At 39.5% G+C, this 21,224-nt stretch overlaps 1 protein-coding gene across 1 annotated transcript in view; it reads left to right on the top strand.

Moving 5' to 3' along the window:
- The window catches only part of abca12 (ATP-binding cassette, sub-family A (ABC1), member 12), a 253,058-nt gene that overhangs the window by 218,552 nt on the left and 13,282 nt on the right, over positions 1 to 21,224 (top strand). The window contains exons 61-64 of the mRNA XM_060929010.1: positions 7,788 to 8,041; positions 10,297 to 10,507; positions 13,258 to 13,367; positions 13,463 to 13,613. Coding sequence (XP_060784993.1) covers positions 7,788 to 8,041; positions 10,297 to 10,507; positions 13,258 to 13,367; positions 13,463 to 13,613 — 726 coding nt within the window. The remainder of the gene's footprint in view (positions 1 to 7,787; positions 8,042 to 10,296; positions 10,508 to 13,257; positions 13,368 to 13,462; positions 13,614 to 21,224) is intronic.

Below are 21,224 nucleotides of genomic sequence, written 5' to 3'. Positions count from 1 at the left end.
GCCCCACTCAGCTCGACTCAGCACGGCACGGCTCAGCCCGACTCAGCCGCGTTTGTAGTGGAAAAGCGGCATAAGTGTTCTTGTCGGGATATAGAACTGTAGAGCATCACTGATATAACCAGGTGCAAGACCATGCAACACTTTGAAGACCAGAAGTAGAATCTTGAAGTGGATACATTTCTCTACTGGTAACCAATGAAGTTGTTTAAAGCACTGGACTGATATGGTCAAATTTACATGTATACAAGGTGACTCCATTGCCTTTCATATTTCGATAGAAATGAAGCCAAACTTACCTCCATCATGTTGTCAAATATGGAACCAGAATTTACACAGATGGGACTTTCTTCTGCTGGAGCCTGCGCAGTGTAGAGTCATGTGATTGACCCACCCATTGAACGCATCCCAGAATGCCTTTGTTGTGGAAATAAGTCTTACATCTATTCAAAGAGCTTAGTTTCAGCTGGAGATATTTCCTAAACATGGATGTGTCTAGGAAGGACATTTATCACATGAACATGAACTGGAAAGTCATTGACAGTGCAGTATGAGTTAATAACTCATGGCAGTTCTGAGCACACTGTAAACGAACTCACCTACTAAAACCCATCCTGATGTCCTGATGTTTTACATAGTGGGTGTGTTCACTGACTGACAAGCAAATCCCTTTTATGCACATGTCAATAGCTGGCTGGCTGGATGTTGTTAATATTGAAAAATTTTATATATCAAGCTGACTATATGGCTAGATAGCTAACATGATTAAACTAGCCTTTTCCTCTGAAACCTCTCAAAGTTTCAAATGTTTTAATCAAAATTACTAACAGTTTGTATTAGTGCATGTGTCCAGAAAAGTTCAAATAAGTATTGTACATACAGTAGTGCGCAAAAGTCTTCGGCACATGTAAAGAAATGCTGTACACCAAACAATGGCTTAAAAATAATTAAATGAAATATTTCAACATTAAAAAAATACTATAAGCAGTAAGCCATAATAAATGAAACAGTCAATATTTGGCGTGAGACGACCCTTTACATTAAAAAAAAGTCATCTTAGGTACAATGAGTGCAGTTTTATGCGGAAATGAGCTGTAGGTTTTACTGAGCATCTCGTAGAACCAGTCACAGTTCTTCTGGACACTTTGACTGTCACATTCGCTTCTTAATTTTGCACCAAAACCCAGTAGCCTTCATTATGTTTTCTTTTTTAATCTGAAAAGTGCTCTCTTATGTAATATGCTGCTCAGATACAAACTTTATTTTTCTGTAACATTTAATGTTGTGCTGGAAAAAAAAACGGAACGTTTGGAACTCTATAATGTTTTTGTACTGATTTGATAATGTAGAAGTCATAATATAGAAATTGATAAAGTTTGCATGAAAAAAATAGGGTGCTAAGACTTTTGCACAGGACTGTGTATTACAGTAAATTCTGTCGTGAAGTTAGGGAAGGTCGCTTCGGGATCAAGGCCGTTAATCATGTAATTCCCAAACATACTGATGCCTTCTTATGACATAGTAGAACATTGTTTTAAAAGCTAATTTCTGGGGGAAAATAAAAATGTGCAGATATCTGCATAGGGAAAACTAACTGTTTAAATTAAACACTTGATGGAAAGACAGTTTAGGCTTTTGTCATTGAAGCATGTGAAGATGGGCAGGGCTTTTTTTTAATGCAAAGGGTCGTCTCACACCAAATATTGACTTTGTTTCATTTATTATGGCTTACTGCTTATAGTATTTGCACCAAAACCCAGTAGCATTCATTATGTTTTCTTTTTTAAGTACAAAACTTGTACTGCAGCCAGCCAGCAGGGGCGCTAGATCCGTGGTCTCATCTCATCTCATCTCATCTCATTATCTCTAGCCACTTTATCCTGTTCTACAGGGTCGCAGGCAAGCTGGAGCTTATCCCAGCTGACTATGGGCGAAAGGTGGAGTACACCCTGGACAAGTCACCAGGTCATCACAGGGCTGACACATAGACAACCATTCACACTCACATTCACACCTACGGTCAATTTAGAGTCACCAGTTAACCTAACCTGCATGTCTTTGGACTGTGGGGGAAACCGGAGCACCCGGAGGAAACCCACGCGGACACGGGGAGAACATGCAAACTCCACACAGAAAGGCCCTCGCCGGCCACGGGGCTCGAACCCAGGACCTTCTTGCTGTGAGGCGACAGCGCTAACCACTACACCACCGTGCCGCCCTAGATCCGTGGTGGCTTCACTTATTCAATGGAAAAGCTTCACTTTTTCAATGGAAAAATTTATCAAATGAGGCAACTCAGTGTCATCTATTTCCGTTAAACCCCCTCACATGCACACTGTGATGCTTTTTATAATGATGTGCAATGGGTTTGACTTACAAGACATGAGAATGAATGAGGACACAGAAAGCCATGACCGTAATGTGGTTACATCATGGAAATACAGCAATCATTTCTCTTTCAAATTCAGCGGTCACAACATAACAGTACAACGCAAACTGCTCTCCACTTCAAAAGGTTCAATTCCTAACCTGAAGAAGTATCTCACTCACCCATAATGGGCCTTGTTTATTATCAAGCTGGATATGAATTTGGACATTGGATTTATGCATTAGGACAAAAATTAGTACATAAGGTCATACTTTTTACATAAAAAGTGTGATATTCCTGAAAATTCTGTAAATTAGAAAAACATGTTCAGGTCCTACTCATGCTCGTGAATGTGTATAAACGTACACATAAGAAGACTAACTTATGTAAAACTCAACTGATCAGCTTTGAATCTTCTTAACAAATGAGAAGCAGAAATGTTTTAGTCAGCCATGAGAATGTGTCTTTGTAAAAGGATCTGGTGTTCTGTATAAGATTTAGGAAATGATTGTATTTGCCTTCTGGAAACCTAAAAAACAAAAAACACAAGAAGGGCACTCAGAGAGCGCAGACCTTCACCAAGGATAATAGTTGACTCTTGTGTGATGTGCAAATCTGCATCCGCAACCATCTGTTAGTTTCACATTCAGATATATTTTGAAACCACTGTCCCTGAGTGCTCCATGACGATGTGTTCTGTATTCCGTTTGAGCAACTAGCCAGAGGACTGTATCCCAAAGGATTACTGGTACCCGTGAATGTGGATTGTGAAATGGAGTCATCGTATTCTTACATTGGCTATGTTTTGTCACTCTATGTCCTGCCTTCTACTGGATTTTAAAGCGTATGGCACTGTTGGACACAGACTTCCACCAATGCTAAATGCCGTATCTCGGAACATTCGCAAAAGTGAAACCAAATTCATGGATCCAGTTCGTGACTTGGATCCACTCCAGAACTGAGCCCATGCTACATCCTTCCACCAAGTTTCATGGAAATCGGATTGGTACGTAGGTTTTGCACAATCTTGCTGACAGTCAGACAAATGGACAAATAAGCCACATTGAAAACATAATTACCTTGATGGAGGGAATGATCATTTCAGGGAAATTCACAGGAACACTTTCCTACTCGAGTCTGGACCAGGGATTGATTCAGGATTTGTTAAGGATTGCATGATTTCATATCCTGTAAATTAGAAAAACGCCTTCGTATCCTACTCATGCTCCTGAGTGTGTATAAATTTACACGTAAGAAGACTAACTTATGTAAACCTCAACTGATTGGCTTTGAATCTTATAATATGAATGAGTTTCTGGATTTTTACCTCTACCAACTTTGCTGGAGGAGGTTATGTTTTTGCCTCTGTTTGTTTGTTACTTGTCAAAATTGGAGATTTTTGCAAGTATGTTGATCTGTTCATGCGTTTGTTTGTTGGTGCTCTAGCGTCATCATTTCTTGTCCTATCTTCACCAAAATGGACAGGACAACTCACTAGGGTCACACAAAGACATCATTAGTTCTTGGTGGGTCAAGGTCAGGGTCACCAAGGTCAAACCTTGTAAAAACACCTAATCGGCCATAACTTCCAATTCTTTGTGATTTTCGCAAGTATCGTGCTTGACACAACTTTTCATTTGTTGATTTGTTTGTTTTTTCCCAATGTACCGTAACTCAAAAAGTAGTGAACAGATTTTGATGAAATTTGGAGGAAAGGTGAACCTTGAACCAAGGTACAATTGATTAGATTTTGATGCAAATCCAGATACGTCTGTGGATCCAGGATTTTTTTTGTCTGTTCCCAACATCACTCAAAAAGTAGTGAACGGATTCAGATGAAATTTGGTGGACAGCTTTCATATTATCCTCGGTTCAAGTGATTTGATTTTGATGTTGATAATAAGTGGCTTGGCAGAGATATGCACTCTTATCTTTTCAGTGCCCTTCTAGTTATATATGGATTACACTCTCAAGTTGCTTTTTTTTTCAAATAGGCACACCAATAAAATGCTTTTTAGACCTTTAGTTTGGGCAATACTACATATACGTAGCTGCCAACTACTACGAATAAATCGTATTTATTACGATTTGTCGTTTTGATTACGAAAATACGAATTTACTACAATAAAATACGATTTTGCCAATTTTCATGGGTCATTTTCAAAGTCTATCACCGGTGGGATTCGTATTTGATAAAACACTGCTTCGTTCCAAGCGGCAGATACTACGCCAAATTTCATTGGCTATTGCTTATTCTCTCAGCCAATCAATGATGCTATTAGATCATCCATGGCACGCTATCGTCTGGCCTTTGTTCACGAAGTTTCTGAACAAAGCATGGCGTTTCAAGCTTTTGTTATGAAGATGTAGCATAGTACTAATCTCTAAAGAAAGCATAGCTAAGGGGAAGGGCCAGCGCTTCAAGGACTTGTACCAAGAGGAGTTTCCCTTCATTTCTAAGTCAAGTAAGGGCGATCACTACCAGAGATGCCTACTAGTACGGATTGGCCGTATTTTGTACGGAAAAGTTATGTAAATATGATGTTACGGCAAACAGTGTTATTCTGTACGGAATTATTTTAAGTCTTAAAAAATTCCAGTGAGTTGTTTTTAAATGTCCAAGCGACTTTTTCAATCCATGCGCAATTCACGGCTATTTATTTTTACGACAACCACACGTGCTGTGTGTGACATGCGCAGATTCCGCACATGCTGTGTGTGACATGTGCAGATTCCGCACATTTGTTCGCACTATTTTCGATACGGTAGAACGGCCGTGCATTACACCCAGTCAAAAGAGCAATGGATACGCGCACTGCAAACTGTGTAGAACTGACATTAACATCACTCATGGTGGTCGCGATGACTGCACGCGGCATGTCAACTCCAAAAAACATATGGAGTATGCTGAAATGGTGAGTCAGGCGGAAAGTAAATCTGGGGGTATCCAGCAGTTTTTTACGAAATCTGTGGATGAAAAGACACGGAACGTGACACGTGCTGAAGCGGTGATGGTTGACGTATGCTTGGAGTTGAACTTGCCAATTAGTGCCATGAAATGTAAGTTAAACTTATTCAGTTTCTTTTTACATGTTTGATTTTTATTCACTGAAATATCAAACACTGGCTGTACTTCTTTAATTCAAAGTCTTTTCAGTGTTACAAGTACAAATGTACATGTAGTATGATCAAAAACAGAATTTTATGATTAGTGTTGTTGGGATTGTGGCAAAAAATTGATCATTCCACTGTTTTAAATACAATTATAAATGTCATTTTATTCAGTGTCTCTTCTGAAGCATTATGCTGAAGCATTTATATATTGGGACGTTAAGATAACAATGTCGGACTCTCTTTGGCATGAAATAAGAATTTTTTATTTTTTATTTTATTAGAATCCGTTAACAGGTAGAACATTTTGTCAGGCAATATAATATAATACTTTTGAGGAGTTACATTCAATACCAGCGGCACGGTGGTGTAGTGGTTAGCGCTGTCGCCTCACAGCAAGAAGGTCCTGGGTTCGAGCCCCGGGGCCGGCGAGGGCCTTTCTGTGTGGAGTTTGCATGTTCTCCCCGTGTCCGCGTGGGTTTCCTCCGGGTGCTCCGGTTTCCCCCACAGTCCAAAGACATGCAGGTTAGGTTAACTGGTGACTCTAAATTGACCATAGGTGTGAATGTGAGTGTGAATGGTTGTCTGTGTCTATGTGTCAGCCCTGTGATGACCTGGCGACTTGTCCAGGGTGTACCCCGCCTTTCGCCCATAGTCAGCTGGGATAGGCTCCAGCTTGCCTGCGACCCTGTAGAAGGATAAAGCGGCTAGAGATAATGAGATGAGATGAGATGAGACATTCAATACCAATGATTGGTAGTCAACCGTAATGTCTACAAACAGGGAACACTATTGTATTTATAAAAATGTGATGTATTGTATGCTCTAGAAATTTGTTGAGTGGAAATTCAGTTGAGATGGCTGCTCGTGTTTTGTTTATTCAATTCACACAAAACAGTACTTTTTAATAATTAAAATGTTAAACATATTGGTATATACACCTCTTTATAATGGAAATGCACATAATGTTACTGAAAGTCATTCCAAAATACTGAAAAATGTTTTCAAGAATACTGAAATTCAAAATTTGGGGTAGGCATCTCTGCTACGCGTTTTGTGCTCCATGTCGGCGAGACATTTCTATCAGTTATTGCGGCCGTTCTGATATCGTAATACGTGAAAAATTTTGTTTTTTATCTTTGAAGTGCCATATTCATTGCCAATTTTCACATTTTTGTTGTATATTTAATTTTGATGACAAAGTTCATAATATTTTTTGTATCAACTTTCATTGATGTAATATATTCTTAATTCATTTTTGTTTGTGACTAATGAATGAATGGTTTTAGATATTGCCAAGTTTATGTGGTGCAATAACATCAACTGTTGACTGAGTAAGCTCTAGTCTATTTCTCTAATGTGTACTTTGTCAAAAGTTATATGTGCCAATTGCATTGTTTGAAGTTTTTGCCTGATTCACTGACAATTTCCATACATTGTTGAAAAGAACTTTGCAAATTAATGTAAAATGATAGTTTGTAGAATAAATTTTGTCAAACTATTTTGTTTTAGTGTGATTTTTCAGGGTAGTTTTGCTAGAAAGCTTTGGCGGCGGGGGGGGCCCCCCGACCCCCCACCAAGACTCAGTACCCAACCTTGTATTACTATTTACAATGTCGGAATGTTGGCAGCTATGCATATAATATCATTAATAATGGGGGAAGCCATGGCCTAATGGTTAGAGAAGCAGCTTTGGGACCAAAATGTTGCTGGTTTGATTCCCTGGACCAGTAGGAATGACTGAAGGCACCTAACCCCCAACTGCTCCCCAGGCTGCTCTGGGTGTGGTGTACATTGCTCTGGATAAGTGCATCTGCTAAATGCCTGTACCAGACCGTAATGTAATTTAATAATGAACACAAAGTGTTGCTTATTTTTAACATCTCTTGTTTGATTAAGTGATAAGAACATGAGGGTTAATGGTGTCAAATAACTTTACTAATTATTAATCAAATTGTAAATATTGGCAACAAAGGATTTAACACTTGTGCTAATTACTATCTGTTTAAATAATGCTTAAAATATGAACATCAGCATTAAGTCTTTACTTCATCCACCCTCATGTACTTATTTATAGTGGTGGAGGTTGGTGGGTGCCAATATTTACGCCCAATATGGTTTGTTATAATATTTGTTCATTTAAAATAATGCTGATTCATGTGGATGTTATTTTAACCATACAGATTTCAGATTCAGGCAGGTGTTAACTAATAAACTTTTAAACTAAAATAGGTGTAAATTAGTGATGGTGTAAAGATGTACTGTATTAATGATCAACACGCCATTATGTCTCTTTCCCCCCCATACACAGCACATCCAGGAGGTGTACCGCACCCTCAGCAATGTGTTCCTAGTGTTCCCTCAGTTCAGTTTTGGGAACGGGCTGATGGAACTGGCCCGGGTGGACCTGCATGTCCAGATCCTGAGCACGTATGGAGTGGATGCCTATAAGAACCCGTTCAGCATGGACGTTCTGGGGTGGATGTTCATCTCGCTGTTCCTGCAGGGATTCATCTGCTTCACTCTGCGGCTCCTCATGAACAAGTGGCTCCTCCGCAAAGTCAGGTGAGGACTGTGGAGCAGGGTAGAGTCAGCTGGTAGAAAGAATGAAAAAAAAAGTAAAGGGATAAGACTGATTGAGTATCTTGAGTAACTCGAGCAATATTCAAGCAAAAATCCTGAGCAAAACTCAAACAGCAGTGGCTAGGCCTATCCTGTGATTCGATGTGAAGGCTGGTGCGAGACAAGAGTCAATACTATCACCTCTTCTGTTCATCATATTGATGGATCAAGTGTTTAAAACTATCAACGAAAGGTAAGGAGAAGGGGATCATAAAATAAAAGACAAATTTGCTTACACTGATGACGTAGCAGTTATCGAGTCTGGCCCACTGACCTTGACCAACTCTGTCCTAGTATGGAACATGGTGCTAGAGGAACATTGGTTAAAATTAAATCTAGGAAAGACAGAGGTGATGGCAGTATCAAGGCACTCTGAAGAGATGAAAGTGGAAGTCGGTGGAGTCCTGAAGCAAGTCAATCTATTTAAATACTTGGGGGATATTTTTGACAGCAAGGGAACACATGGGAATGCTGTTTTGGTGCGAATCAAGGAATATAGCAAAAATGTGAACCTGTTCTTCCCCCTTCTAAAAGACAAACACATACCTCGAAAAGTGAAAACATGCATATACAAGACCATCCTTGGCACGGTGGTGTAGTGGTTAGCACGGTCGCCTCACAGCAAGAAGGTTCTGGGTTTGAGGCCAGTGGCTGACAGGGGCCTTTCTGTGTGGAGTTTGCATGTTCTCCCCATGTCTGTGTGGGTTTCCTGTGGGTGCTCCGGTTTCCCCCACAGTCCAAAGACATTCAGGTTATGCTAATTGGTGGCTCTAAATTGGCTGTAGGTGTGAATGTGAATGTGAATGGTTGTTTGTCTCTATGTGTCAGCCCTGCAATGATCTGGTGACTTGTCCAGGGTGTACCCCACCTCTCACTCATAATCAGCTGGGATAGGCTCCGGCTTGCCTGCGACCCTGCACAGGATAAGTGGTTATGGATAATGGATAGATAGATGGATGGATGGAACACCATCCTATGACCAGTACTGTGTTATGGCTGTGAAGCATGGACCCTTACATCAAAGTCCAAGAGTATGGTGCAGGCAGCGGAGATGAGAGTTCTCAGAATGAGCAAGGGTCTAACCAAACGTGGGAATGAAAAAAATTAGACAAGAACTGGGTATGCAGAGTGTCCTCACTTTTATGGAGTGTGCCCAACTTAGGTGGTTTGGACATATGATGAGAATGGAGGACCAATGAATACCAAAGAAATGGTTCATCTTATGACATCATTCAAACGTCATACTCATTATCTCTAATGCCCCTTATGACATTATCAGAACGCCATGCTCATTATCTAATGCCCCTTATGACATCTATCAGAATGTCATGCTCATTATCATAATGCCCCTTATGACATCATCAGAACGTCATGCTCATTATCTAATGCCCCTTATGACATCATCAGAACGCCATGCTCATTATCTAATGCCCCTTATGACATCTATCAAAATGTCATGCTCATTATCATAATGCCTCTTATGACATCATCAGAACATCAGACCCTACAATACACATTTATTATCATATATTAAGATATGAAAGTAGCTCCAGAGTTTCTAATAAAATAATAAATTTTATGAATAATTCATTATATTTCTAGTTAGTATTAGTTTAACTAGTCAAAGTTTGAGACCTTCTGTCTTGCAAAAAGCAAAAAGAAAATACTAAAGTGAGGTTGTGAGCTAACTGTAATGAGCTGAGCACAACCTCTCAGTGACAGACATGACAGGTGACGACACAGAGAGACACGCCCCCTCGATCTGATCTCTTTTGGCTGACATATTTTAGCCCGGTTCAGTGAGCCATCTGGTGTGAACATGAATGAAGTAGATTATTTTTTGGAAAATGTGTTTGGAGGAGACATTAAAGGTATATAGACTCAACACAAAAGGGCAGATAAAAAAGAGTTTAATTACATCATAATGTATTTCAGCCTATCAGGATCAATATGCAAATAAATCCTATGCAACACCATTTCATCCGAAAATGGTGATGTGTTTTTCATTTGCATGTTCAAAACATATGGATTTTTTTTTAAATAATTGATTTAAAGTATTCGTTTTTTTCATGATAATTATTTGTGAAAGCAGAGACAGTATATGAGCTTGAAATGAATCTAGCTTCATCAGGGAAAGCACTCCAGACTGTGTTTTTTTTTTTTTTTCTCATGTTGACGTCTCGTCTGTCTCTGACAAGGCGGTTATGGACATGGCGGCTGTCAGTGCCTCAGACAGGAAGTCGGGGCAAGGATGTGGATGAGGACGTGTTGGCTGAACGTCAGCGCGTGGACAGTGGAGCCGCTGCTTCGGATCTGCTGCAAGTCAGTCAGCTCACCAAGATCTACCAACATCTGAACCGCAGAGTGCAGGCTGTCAACAAGCTGTCCTTCAGCATACCAGCAGGAGAGGTCAGTGCTGATCTCAGGACATTTTACTCCCACTTCTCATCTCATTTTACATTACCTTATAAAAATAGACTTTGCTTACATAAGGTTTATAACGACATGTTTATAACAGCTCATTTATTCATCATTTAATCATTATTCAGTATTTTAAAGGTCAAATATTTTCACCCCATGAAACAAAATAGATGTTATTTAAAAAAAAATTTATATGTTAACCATATGCACAATTTGAGGAGAAATGCTTTATATCACGGCTCTGTTATATGCATGAATAAATAGCCTACATATCATCTATGAAGGTCTTATGAACACTTTATAAGGTAATGTATAATTCTTTGTATTTGACTTAGTAATTATATGCCAACATTGTGCAAACATTTGTAACTAGGTTTTATTCTATGGCACAAGCTACTTCTGGTAAAATTGTGCATTCTGATTGGTTCCTTGGCAGGCAGTATTTTCTCGTAATGCCCATGGGAGATTACAGACTTTCTTTCCAAGGCTCCGGCTTTCAACGTTGCAAAAAAACAAACAAAAAGAAAATGACAAAAAAAGATTAATTGGAAATCAAAATGGAATCATAAATGGCCGAATCACAAAAGACAAACAAGAGTCACCGAGTTATTCAAGAAATGAGCAACAAAGAGCATTCAGAAACTGCTAACCATGAAGAGAAATTCAGTTTTGAAACTGCTAGCTGTTTATTCTGCATGCGTGACTCAACGATGTTACAAATATGACATGACAGTGTCGTCACGCCTCATTATAATGACCATCTGTTTAAATCTTAGACATAAAAAAGCCATATAATAAACTCCTTATTAACCTCACTTCCTCGGTCTTTACAGGAAAATATCAGACCTTGGGCTGGTATTTTCCCATAAAGGCCTCGCACTCTGTTAATAAGTAGTTATTAATCCTTAGTAAATAATTAACACATCATCTATTAATGGCTTATAAGCATGTTATATGCTCATGTTTTTATTAAAACTACATTATTTTGTAATTGTAATTATTTTGTATATGGAGTCCTAATACATGGACACTTGTAACCAGGTTTTAATCCTTAGTAGGTGATTAACCATTTATTAAAGCTACATAAACATGTTATAAGCTGATGTTATTGGCTATTAAGCCTACATTATTAGGAGGTTATAGTAATTGTTTTTATTTGGGTTACTAATTATATCTCAACAGTGTACAATAATAGTGTATAAATAATTAACAAAGCATGTATTAATGGGTTATATAATTTACATGTTATAGAGCAATGCAATTTATTTAGTTATCATCACTATAGTCATTCGTAATGAATATTTAACAGTTATTCCACAAAATCGAGTCATACATGAGCTGATAGCTGGCGAGGCACATAACACCGAGTTGGCTATAAGCCATGTATGACAAGATTGAGTGGAATAACTGTTTTATTCTATCCACATTCACGGGATTTTGAGAAACAGAGTAGTTTTAGTTTTTGCAAAAAAATCGATAAATAAAAGTTTATACAAAATATCCAACAAAATTATTTCCACTTAGAATGTAAACAGACCAGTGAAATGACAGTAGCAATTTGTGAAAAATGCTATAATAATAATTCTTGAAAAATAAAATATGTTCTTACCATCAAATACTTTTATTCCATATTTTATTGCTTTTTTTGGAGTTTTGTTTTTGAGTAGAGTTTTTATTTCATCCTTGGTTGGTTCAGCAACATGCTCCGCCATTTTGTTTTTCTCTACTCACAGTATATGAGCTGATAGCCTAGTAGTAGAGTAGCCAATCACAGCGCGCTCATATCCAGTGAATGTGGATAGAATAATAAGTATTAATATACATACAGGACACTTTTTCGATGGAATAAAGACATGTTCTATTCCCTTCTAGCGGGTTTCATTCTCCTGTTTGACAGCATACAATATTGTTAGCATATCGCTTATCCTATGTGTATTACGTCACTCTACTGGAGAATGAGCGTTGAATATGATTGACGATATTGCCTGACATCACATGTCGGAGACGTTAAACTTCCATGCTAGCGAGTGACTGTGACAATTTGTAAACAAACTTTGCCGCCAGGTTTGCATTGTTTTATAATACATATAATATAATACATATAATTTACATGTTATAGAGCAATGCAATTTATTTAATTATCATCACTATAGTCATACGTAATGAATATTTAACAGTTATTCCACATTCCACATATGGAAGATTTTGAGAATTTTGAAAGAGAAAGACACGCTGAACACCTGAAAGAAATGTAGTATTATAATAATAATAATAATAATAATAATAATAATAATAATAATAATAATAATATTGACTGGCTTTTTTTCATGGTATATCAGTTATATTCCATTCAGCTACTCGTCTTCAACTTGTTCAGTATCGTGCTAGATGAATGGAATATATCTGATATACCACTCAATGCCATCCAATATTATTTAAATATATGATTTAGTAATGGCTTGTTAATGTGTTATAAACTGATTCAATTGCTAAAACTTCATATTTCATGAATTATGTTCATGCAGATTATTGCTTATATAAAAACAGTATACAAATTTGTAGACAGGTTTAAGTCCTGATATAAAATAGTCAATGAATGGCTTATGAACATGATGTTATAACCTGATGTCATTGTGCTTGCATTGTGATCTGACGAAAAAGACAAACACTTTTAAAGTCAAATAAACCAAGTTTGTCCAATTTTAAGCATGATGTTGAAAGCATTTTTTCTGTTCCAGTGCTTTGGATTGCTGGGAGTCAATGGAGCAGGAAAGACCACCACGTTTAAGATGCTAACCGGAGACATCAGTCCAACATACGGCTCGGCACACGTGCTCGACTGGGATGGGTAATTAATCCATTCCTTCCTTAAGTTCTACTTTTCAGGACTCAAGCTCCTAGTACCTGTTTTTCTTTTATCCTGATGAGCATGTCGTGTTTCAGGAGGATGGTGGACATCATGGACTGCAGGACGGAGGGGATAAATATTGGCTACTGCCCGCAGGTTGATGCTCTGGATGATCTGCTGACTGGAGAAGAGCATTTGTACTTCTATGCTCGCATCAGGGGCATCTGTAAGAGAGAGATTGTTCAGGTAAGACGGAGTCTTCATGCTAATGCTAGTGTACTCATACAGAGACACAGCAGACACATCTGCACCCTAGCAACCAACTGGAATACCATGGCAAAAACATAGAAATACCATAGGAACCATGTGAAATACATGGAATGATAGAATGCATTGTCCCCCAAAAGGTTTTCTGTGTTGTTAAAAACATCTGTTTTATAAAGCACATGTGAAGTAAATTACTTTAAATGGCCTTGGCTTCCTCACTGAGGTTGATGTGAGTGGAGTATTGAATGTAACTGGGTGGAATTGTTTATCCATATTGATTAGCAATAAAAAGCTAATTATTTAAACGTCCATTCTCACAGTGGTAATTCCGCCTGGAAAAAAGCTCTGGCTCAGACTGCACTGGTGAGATCTTCATTAGCTATTAGACATGGATTTATTAAGAGACAAAGGATTTATTATGGCCTCTTCATTACAGTGTGGATGTGTTCGCATATGACTCATATCAAAACATACCTTTCTCATATAACAATTAATCTCACTCATACCAAATAAATCTGAGTCATCTGAAACAAATATGACTCATAAACACAATCATAGAAGAATACCAGCCCTTGCAATGCCCATCAGGAAAAGCCAATCTCAGGTGACTGTATGCACTGGTATGTGGAAGAGGGTAGATAGTGCTTTTCTCCAAGCCCTGTGACACTGCATGAACAGAAGTTTGAAAAGATGCTCTTGACTGTTAGAGTGTGAGGCATGTGATTTGTTAAGTCACAGGAACCTTTATTTAACTGACGAAAGAACAAAGAAAAGATTTTCAATAGTTTTACTGACCAACTTAATTGTATTTTGTAAATATAAATGAAGTTAGAATTTGATGCCTGCAACACACTCAAAAAAAAAAAGCTGGGACAGAGGCAAAATAAAACTGAAAAGGTTATAAGATATTCAAGTAATACTGTTTTGGAAGATTCCACAATAAGCAGGTTAATGGGTAACATGATTGGGTATAAAAGGAGCAGCGCCAAAGGCTCATTCTCTGCAAGTAAGGATGGCTCATCACTTTGTGCCAAAATTTGTGACAGAATTGTGAGTCAATTAAAAAAAAAACATTTCTCAACACAAGATTTTAAGTCTTTCAAAATCTACAGTACATACTGTAATATTGTGAAAAGATTCAGGGAATTCGGAGACATCTCAGTGTGTAAAGGGCAAAGTCGGAAACTACTGTTGAATGTGCGTGACCTTCAAGCCCTCAGGTGGCACTGCCTGAGAAACTGTCATGCTAATGTGACAAATATAACCACATGGGTTCGGACTTTGGAAAACCATTGTCACTTAACGCAGCCCGCCACTGCATCCAGAAATGCAACCTGAAGCTGTATTACACAAGGAGGAAACCATTCATCAATTCTATGCAGAAACGCCACTGATTTCTCTGGGCCTGAACTCATCTCAGATGGACAAAAAGACAGTGGAAACGTGTGCTGTGGTCAGATGAGTCCACATTTTAGCTTGTTTTTGGGAAAACTGGATGTCGAGTTCTCAGTGCCAAAGGTGAACACGACCATCCAGTTTGTTATCAGAGAAAGGTCCAAAAGCCAGCATCTGTGATGGTATGGGGGCATCAGTGCCCATGGCATGGGTGAGTTGCATGTGTCTGAAAGTATTGATATATTGGAGCATATATTGTGGTTTTAGAGAGACACATTCATCAAGGCGATGTCTCTTCCCAGCAAGTCCATGCTCATATTTGAGCAGGACAATGCCAGGCCTCATTCTGCATGGGCTACAACAGCGTGGCTTTGTAGACATAGAGTGCATGCGCTTGACTGGCCTGCTGCCAGTCCAGATCTGTCTCCTATTGAGACTGTATGGCGCATCATGAAGAGGAGAATCAGGCAATGGTGACTACGGACTGTTGACCCCCTGAAGTCTTGTATCAAGTAAGAATGGACAAAAATTCCCATTGCAAAAGTGCAATAATTAGTATCCTCAGTTCCCATATGGAAAAGCAATATTAAAAGGAAAGGTGATGTATCACAATGGTAATAATGCCTCTGTCTCAGCTTTCCTTTTGAGTGTGTTGCAGGAATCAAATTCTAACTTCGTTTATATTTACAAAATACAATTAAGTTGGTCGGTAAAATTATTGAAAATCTTTTCTTTGTACTTTTAAATAAAATAAAAGAACCTTAACCTTTTGTCAGTTAAATAAAGGTTCATGTGAATGAACATTTCACAGATTTTTGTTTTAATTTAATTTTGGAAAGTATTCCACTTTTTCTGGAAAAGTGGTTTGTACTTCCCAAGGGCGCAAGTGCATTCTTTGTGTTCATGGTATTAACAAACAGCCTTTGAATGAGATAATGGTGGTTAAATAAATTAATGTAAAGGACAACTTTCTTCACACAATCCTTTCCTTAGTCCTCCTCATATTTTTTCTCTTGAGGGATGTCCCTGCTACTCATCATCATTTATTATAACGTTAAAACACATGAGAGTTTCTCCACCACACCGAGCTGTGCAATAATTTTTTATCTCTTTAATGCTGGAGGTAATGGCTCTTACTCTCAGAGCAGCACATATAATGGAAGATTAATGGTAGCTCTGAGTAATTTCAGATCTTTCACACTGAGAGCTTCATTGAAGTATAGGAAGCTGCGTTTGTGTCAATTTTATTCACCTCCCATTCCAGACATTATCACTGTGCAATTAAAGGAAGACTCATAGCTGGTATGAAAGGAAAATCGAGAAGACAAGATGAGTTTGAAGAATGTTTTGTGCTGGAAGCTTGTCAGGGTTCCTCCCAGGTCCACATTGAGGTGTTAATATTCAGCACTGGTACAGTATAAACCTTTTGATGTAAGGAATCTGATTAATTATGATGCGTTCATCAGGCAAGGCTTTGCTTCAACACACTTCAACACACTGATGTTTTAATTCGAATGCTGCTCATTACCGTGCTCATCATGTTTGTCATGTTAAACCCACTTGTGAAGCTTTTTTTTCCTTTTTACTGTGGATAATTAGTGCTTCGTTAATTAAAACTAAAACAGAAAAAACTAAAGGCAGGAAAAAATGTAGCTGAAGAAAATATTAGCGCTTGATTTATTTTACTTGAAAGGTTTGTGTCAGGATTAGTGTTACTTCCAGAACAGAAAACATTTTCAACGGAGATGCGGCAAATAATTCACTGCTGTCTCAATTTCAGTGAATTGTGACTCGTCTGCTCCAGTCACAGAGACAAATATGCCATTGAAATGTATTTGTATTGATAGGAAAAGCTAATGAACTAATGATAGTCCATGCTCTGTGGCTGCACTGGAGCCTGCTGCTAGCATCATTAATTTAATTAATCACTTTTAATGAGTTTCATCTCCAGTCATTAGAACACACTGATGACGCGCAATATATAATAAATACATTATTATAAACAGTGTGTTTATAAGATATAAAATGCTCATTTTCACCCAGAAATAGGGGAAAAAAATATGCAAAAATATGCTGCTTGGTGCATTGTGGTTGATATAAACATATAAAAAGTATGAACTGTTGTTCATTAATAAATAAAAAATTTGCATTAGAGGAATAAAAGCCATGGGGACATGTTCATTCTCATCTCATTATCTCTAGCCGCTTTATCCTGTTCTACAGGGTCGCAGGCAAGCTGGAGCCTATCCCAGCTGACTACGGGCAAAAGGCGGGGTACACCCTGGACAAGTTGCCAGGTCATCACAGGGCTGACACATAGACACAGACAACCATTCACACTCACATTCACACCTACGGTCAATTTATGGCCCTTTTCCACTACCCTTTTTCAGCTCACTTCAGCTCGCTTCAGCTCACTTCAGCCCGACACGGCTCGCGTTTCGACTACCAAAAACCAGCACGACTCAGCTCGCTTCAGCCCTGCTTAGCCCCTAAAACTCGCACCGTTTTGGAGTGGGGCTGAAGCGAGCCAAACCGTGCCGAGTGAGGCTGGGGGCGTGAGCAGACACTCCCCTGTGCACTGATTGGTGAGGAGGAGTGTCCTCACATGCCCACACACGCCCCACAAGCGCGCTGGGATCTGTAAACACCGCAAACCCGGAAGAATAATAATTACGAATTACGAGAATTTCTGAAGCCTTATGCGCCTCGCCTCATCTATACGCTCTTGCCAGTATCTGTTGGCGTTGTCGGTGACAACAAGCCACAGCACCAAGACCAGCAACACTAACGACTCCATGTCCTCCATGTTTATTGTTTACTATTCGGGTCGTGAGACTACCGCTTAAAAGATCACTGAATCAGTGACATACAGAGCATCGTGGACGAGTTCGCGGAGCGCAAGGCTCGTCGTATGCCCTTCAAATAATGCGCGCAGTAGGCTATTGATGTTTTATTATGAGCCATGTACAGTATGTCGCCTAATGTTTTTTTGTTTCTGAGTTACATGTTCGTTTGAAGGACTTAATGTACAAAATAACATAGTTGCACCCCGTAGTGTTGAAATTGGTAAACACAGTGCATTCAGTGAGGTTTGTACCGCCCTCCTTTTATTTCTGACTCTTCCTGTCACCGTTGCAACCTCTGAGCGCTCATTCGTATGCCCTTCAAATAATGTGCGCAGTATAGGCTATTGATGTTTTATTATGAGCCATGTACAGTATCCTAATGTTTTTTGTTTCTGAGTTACATGTTCGTTTGAAGGACTTGATGTACTAAATAACATAGTTGCACCCGGTAGTGTTGAAATTGGTAAACACCGTAGTTGCGGACATTTTGTAGCCTAAAATGATGTTATGATAAGCTTTAATAAAGGGCCCGGTCATTTGCCCCGCCCCCGGCCCGGCTCTGACTTGTTCCGCCACTGTCACTGATGTCACTGTTTGCGCTGCTTAACGACATCACGTGACGTCCACCCACTTTCGCTAACTCCACCCAATGTGTCCACCCACTTCCAGCCAGCACGGTTCAGCGCAGTTGTAGTCAAAATGCAACTCCAACATCCCCACTCAGCTCGACTTGGCACGGCACGGCTCAGCCGCGTTTGTAGTGGAAAAGCGGCATTAGAGTCACCAGTTAACCTAACCTGCATGTCTTTGGACTGTGGGGGAAACCGGAGCACCCGGAGGAAACCCACGCGGACACAGGGAGAACATGCAAACTCTGCACAGAAAGGCCCTCACCGGCCACGGGGCTCAAACCCAGACCTTCTTGCTGTGAGGCGACAGCGCTAACCACTACACTACCGTGCCACCATGGGGACATGTTGTTCTAGATAAATAATCCAGTTCACGCTGGTAATAGTAACTCTGCTTCATCACACCTCCCTGTTGTTGATTGTTTTTTTTTGACATTTAACCAATAATGCTGAAATTACAGCAAGTCCATCAATATATAACAGTCAGTAACAGTCCATTGCAGGAGATAATCAGAATGGGATAAGCCATCATCAAAGACAGTAACACAGGCACAGGCTACAACCAGAAAGTCAAGTCCAGGAATTAGAGCCCGGTCCCACAACACTGATAACTATAACTATGACTATGGTGATCCCTCTGCCTGAATTTAGTTCCAGTCTAGAGCAGTCACACCACAACTATAATCCCCACTATAATATCGGCTGGTCCAGCCTCTCAGGGAAATAACTGCATGCAACTTAAGAATAGGCATGGAAGTTTTTTTCCAAGTAGTAGCACATTATTCCAGGTCATACTGTACAGCTTGGACTTCAAAACAACCCATACACATACTCCGGTGGTTGATAAAATACGGATAGGTCACGTATTATGGACTAAAAAAGTATGGAATAAAAAAGGATACAAAATATGCAGTGGCTACGAATTTTAATGTGAATGCATCATGGATGCTAATAATTTATGGATTGTAAACAATTACCTGTAATCATGTAAACAATTACCTGATTGGTCAGATGTTTTATCAGAACAGGTCCAGGCCTGGAAAAATCACTCCAGAAACAATCTCACCAATGCCAATAAACCCAGGCCTAGGCTATAGGTATCATTATTGGTCTGGTGTGACCACCAACCACATAAACTGCAGGGACCGATTTATTTATAATTGTCATTATAGTTATAGTTAAAGTTATTGGTATTGTGGGACTGGGCCTTAATATACAAAGAATGATCAGAATTATGGTTTAGAAATTGTCATACGGTGCCTTCAGGTTCTGTCAGAAATGTCATAATTATGACATGAAAGCACAGGAACATCAACACAATTATCCCTTTTCCACTAACGTGAAGCAGGTGCTAGTTCTGGGCTGGTGATAGCGCTGGTTCAGAGCTGGTTCAACTTACGAACCTTCTAAGAACCAGTTTGCTTTTCCACACACTAGAGAGCCACCAAAGAGCCACGTCATTATCTCACCAATAGGTCACTGTATTATCTCATTATCTCACTTCGGCATTCCCAGTCAAGAGGCTTGACTGGGAATTGAACCCAGGAGTGTGAGCGTGGCTGGAGGAAACAGCAGGCAGAAGATGAAATGGAAGGGGGCAGGGGGTATGGGACTAAAATGTTGCTGGTTTGAGTCCCTGGACCAGCAGGAAAATGGGTGGGTGTGTGGGGGGAGTGAATGAACATCTAACCCCCACTGCTCTGGGTATGTGTGCTCATATCCCCAAATGGCTTAAATGTAGAGAATGATTGGCTCTAATTTACTTGTGATGAATAAAGGCTTAAAATTTTGGTACTGAAAGGTCACCAGTTCAATCCACTAGACCAGCAGGAATGGCTGAAGTGCCCTTGAGCAAGGCACTTAAGCCCCACATGCTCACCAGGCGGCGCTGGGTATGTTGTATGTCGCTCTGGATAAGAGCATCTGCTAAATGCCATTAATGTAATTTAATTTAAAGCCTGTCACACTAGCACCTCTAGTGCCAAGCACAACCATGGTAGACGACATTGTGTCATCTTCTTTGGATTAGTCAGATGAGACACTTTCTCTGTTTTTTTTTTTATGGTGGTCACAAAGTTTTAGTAGGTCTTGTTGGCCATGATAATCCCGCCCCCAGCCCATGACATAAGCAGTTCTTGGTTCTAGACCAGCAAAGCACTGGTGCCACTTTGGAACCAGTTTTCTGAGCCGAGAATTGGTTCTTTGGTTGTCAAAATGTGAAGAACTGGTTCAAGATTCAGCACTGACTCCAAACAGGCCTTGGAACTGACTTGGTAGAAAAGGAGTAAATGTTATAGCTGGTGTAATGAGAACAGGTGGACCTGAGTGCAGGACAATGACACAGGATGAACTTGAGAGATTATTCTGAAGGTAGGGGATTGAGACTAAGCACTGCTAAGCTGAGGGGTGAATGAGGCTTGACTGGGAATCAAACCCTGGAGCATGAGCATAGTAGGCAGGAGCTGAAACATGCGCCTGTAAACATGGAGAGACAGTGTGAATATAAACAAACAGTAACATGTACAAAACTCTAAGCAGCCAAGAACATGAGCTACTACACTGGATGGAAAACTGAAGTATTTACTCTTCTGGGGTGGATGAGTTGGGGGATGTTCTAGTTCTTTCTTTTCTTTCAGTAACCTAAAATGAACTTCTTACCATCAATGACACCAAGAAAAGAAGTTAAACTGTTCTTTTGCTGTATTATCAAACTTGGT

This window comes from Neoarius graeffei, chromosome 9 (genome assembly GCF_027579695.1).
Source record: "Neoarius graeffei isolate fNeoGra1 chromosome 9, fNeoGra1.pri, whole genome shotgun sequence".
In the NCBI taxonomy this organism is placed as follows: domain Eukaryota; kingdom Metazoa; phylum Chordata; class Actinopteri; order Siluriformes; family Ariidae; genus Neoarius; species Neoarius graeffei.
Note: the sequence above shows the minus strand (reverse complement) of the source record. Positions and strands in the feature narration are given on the sequence as shown.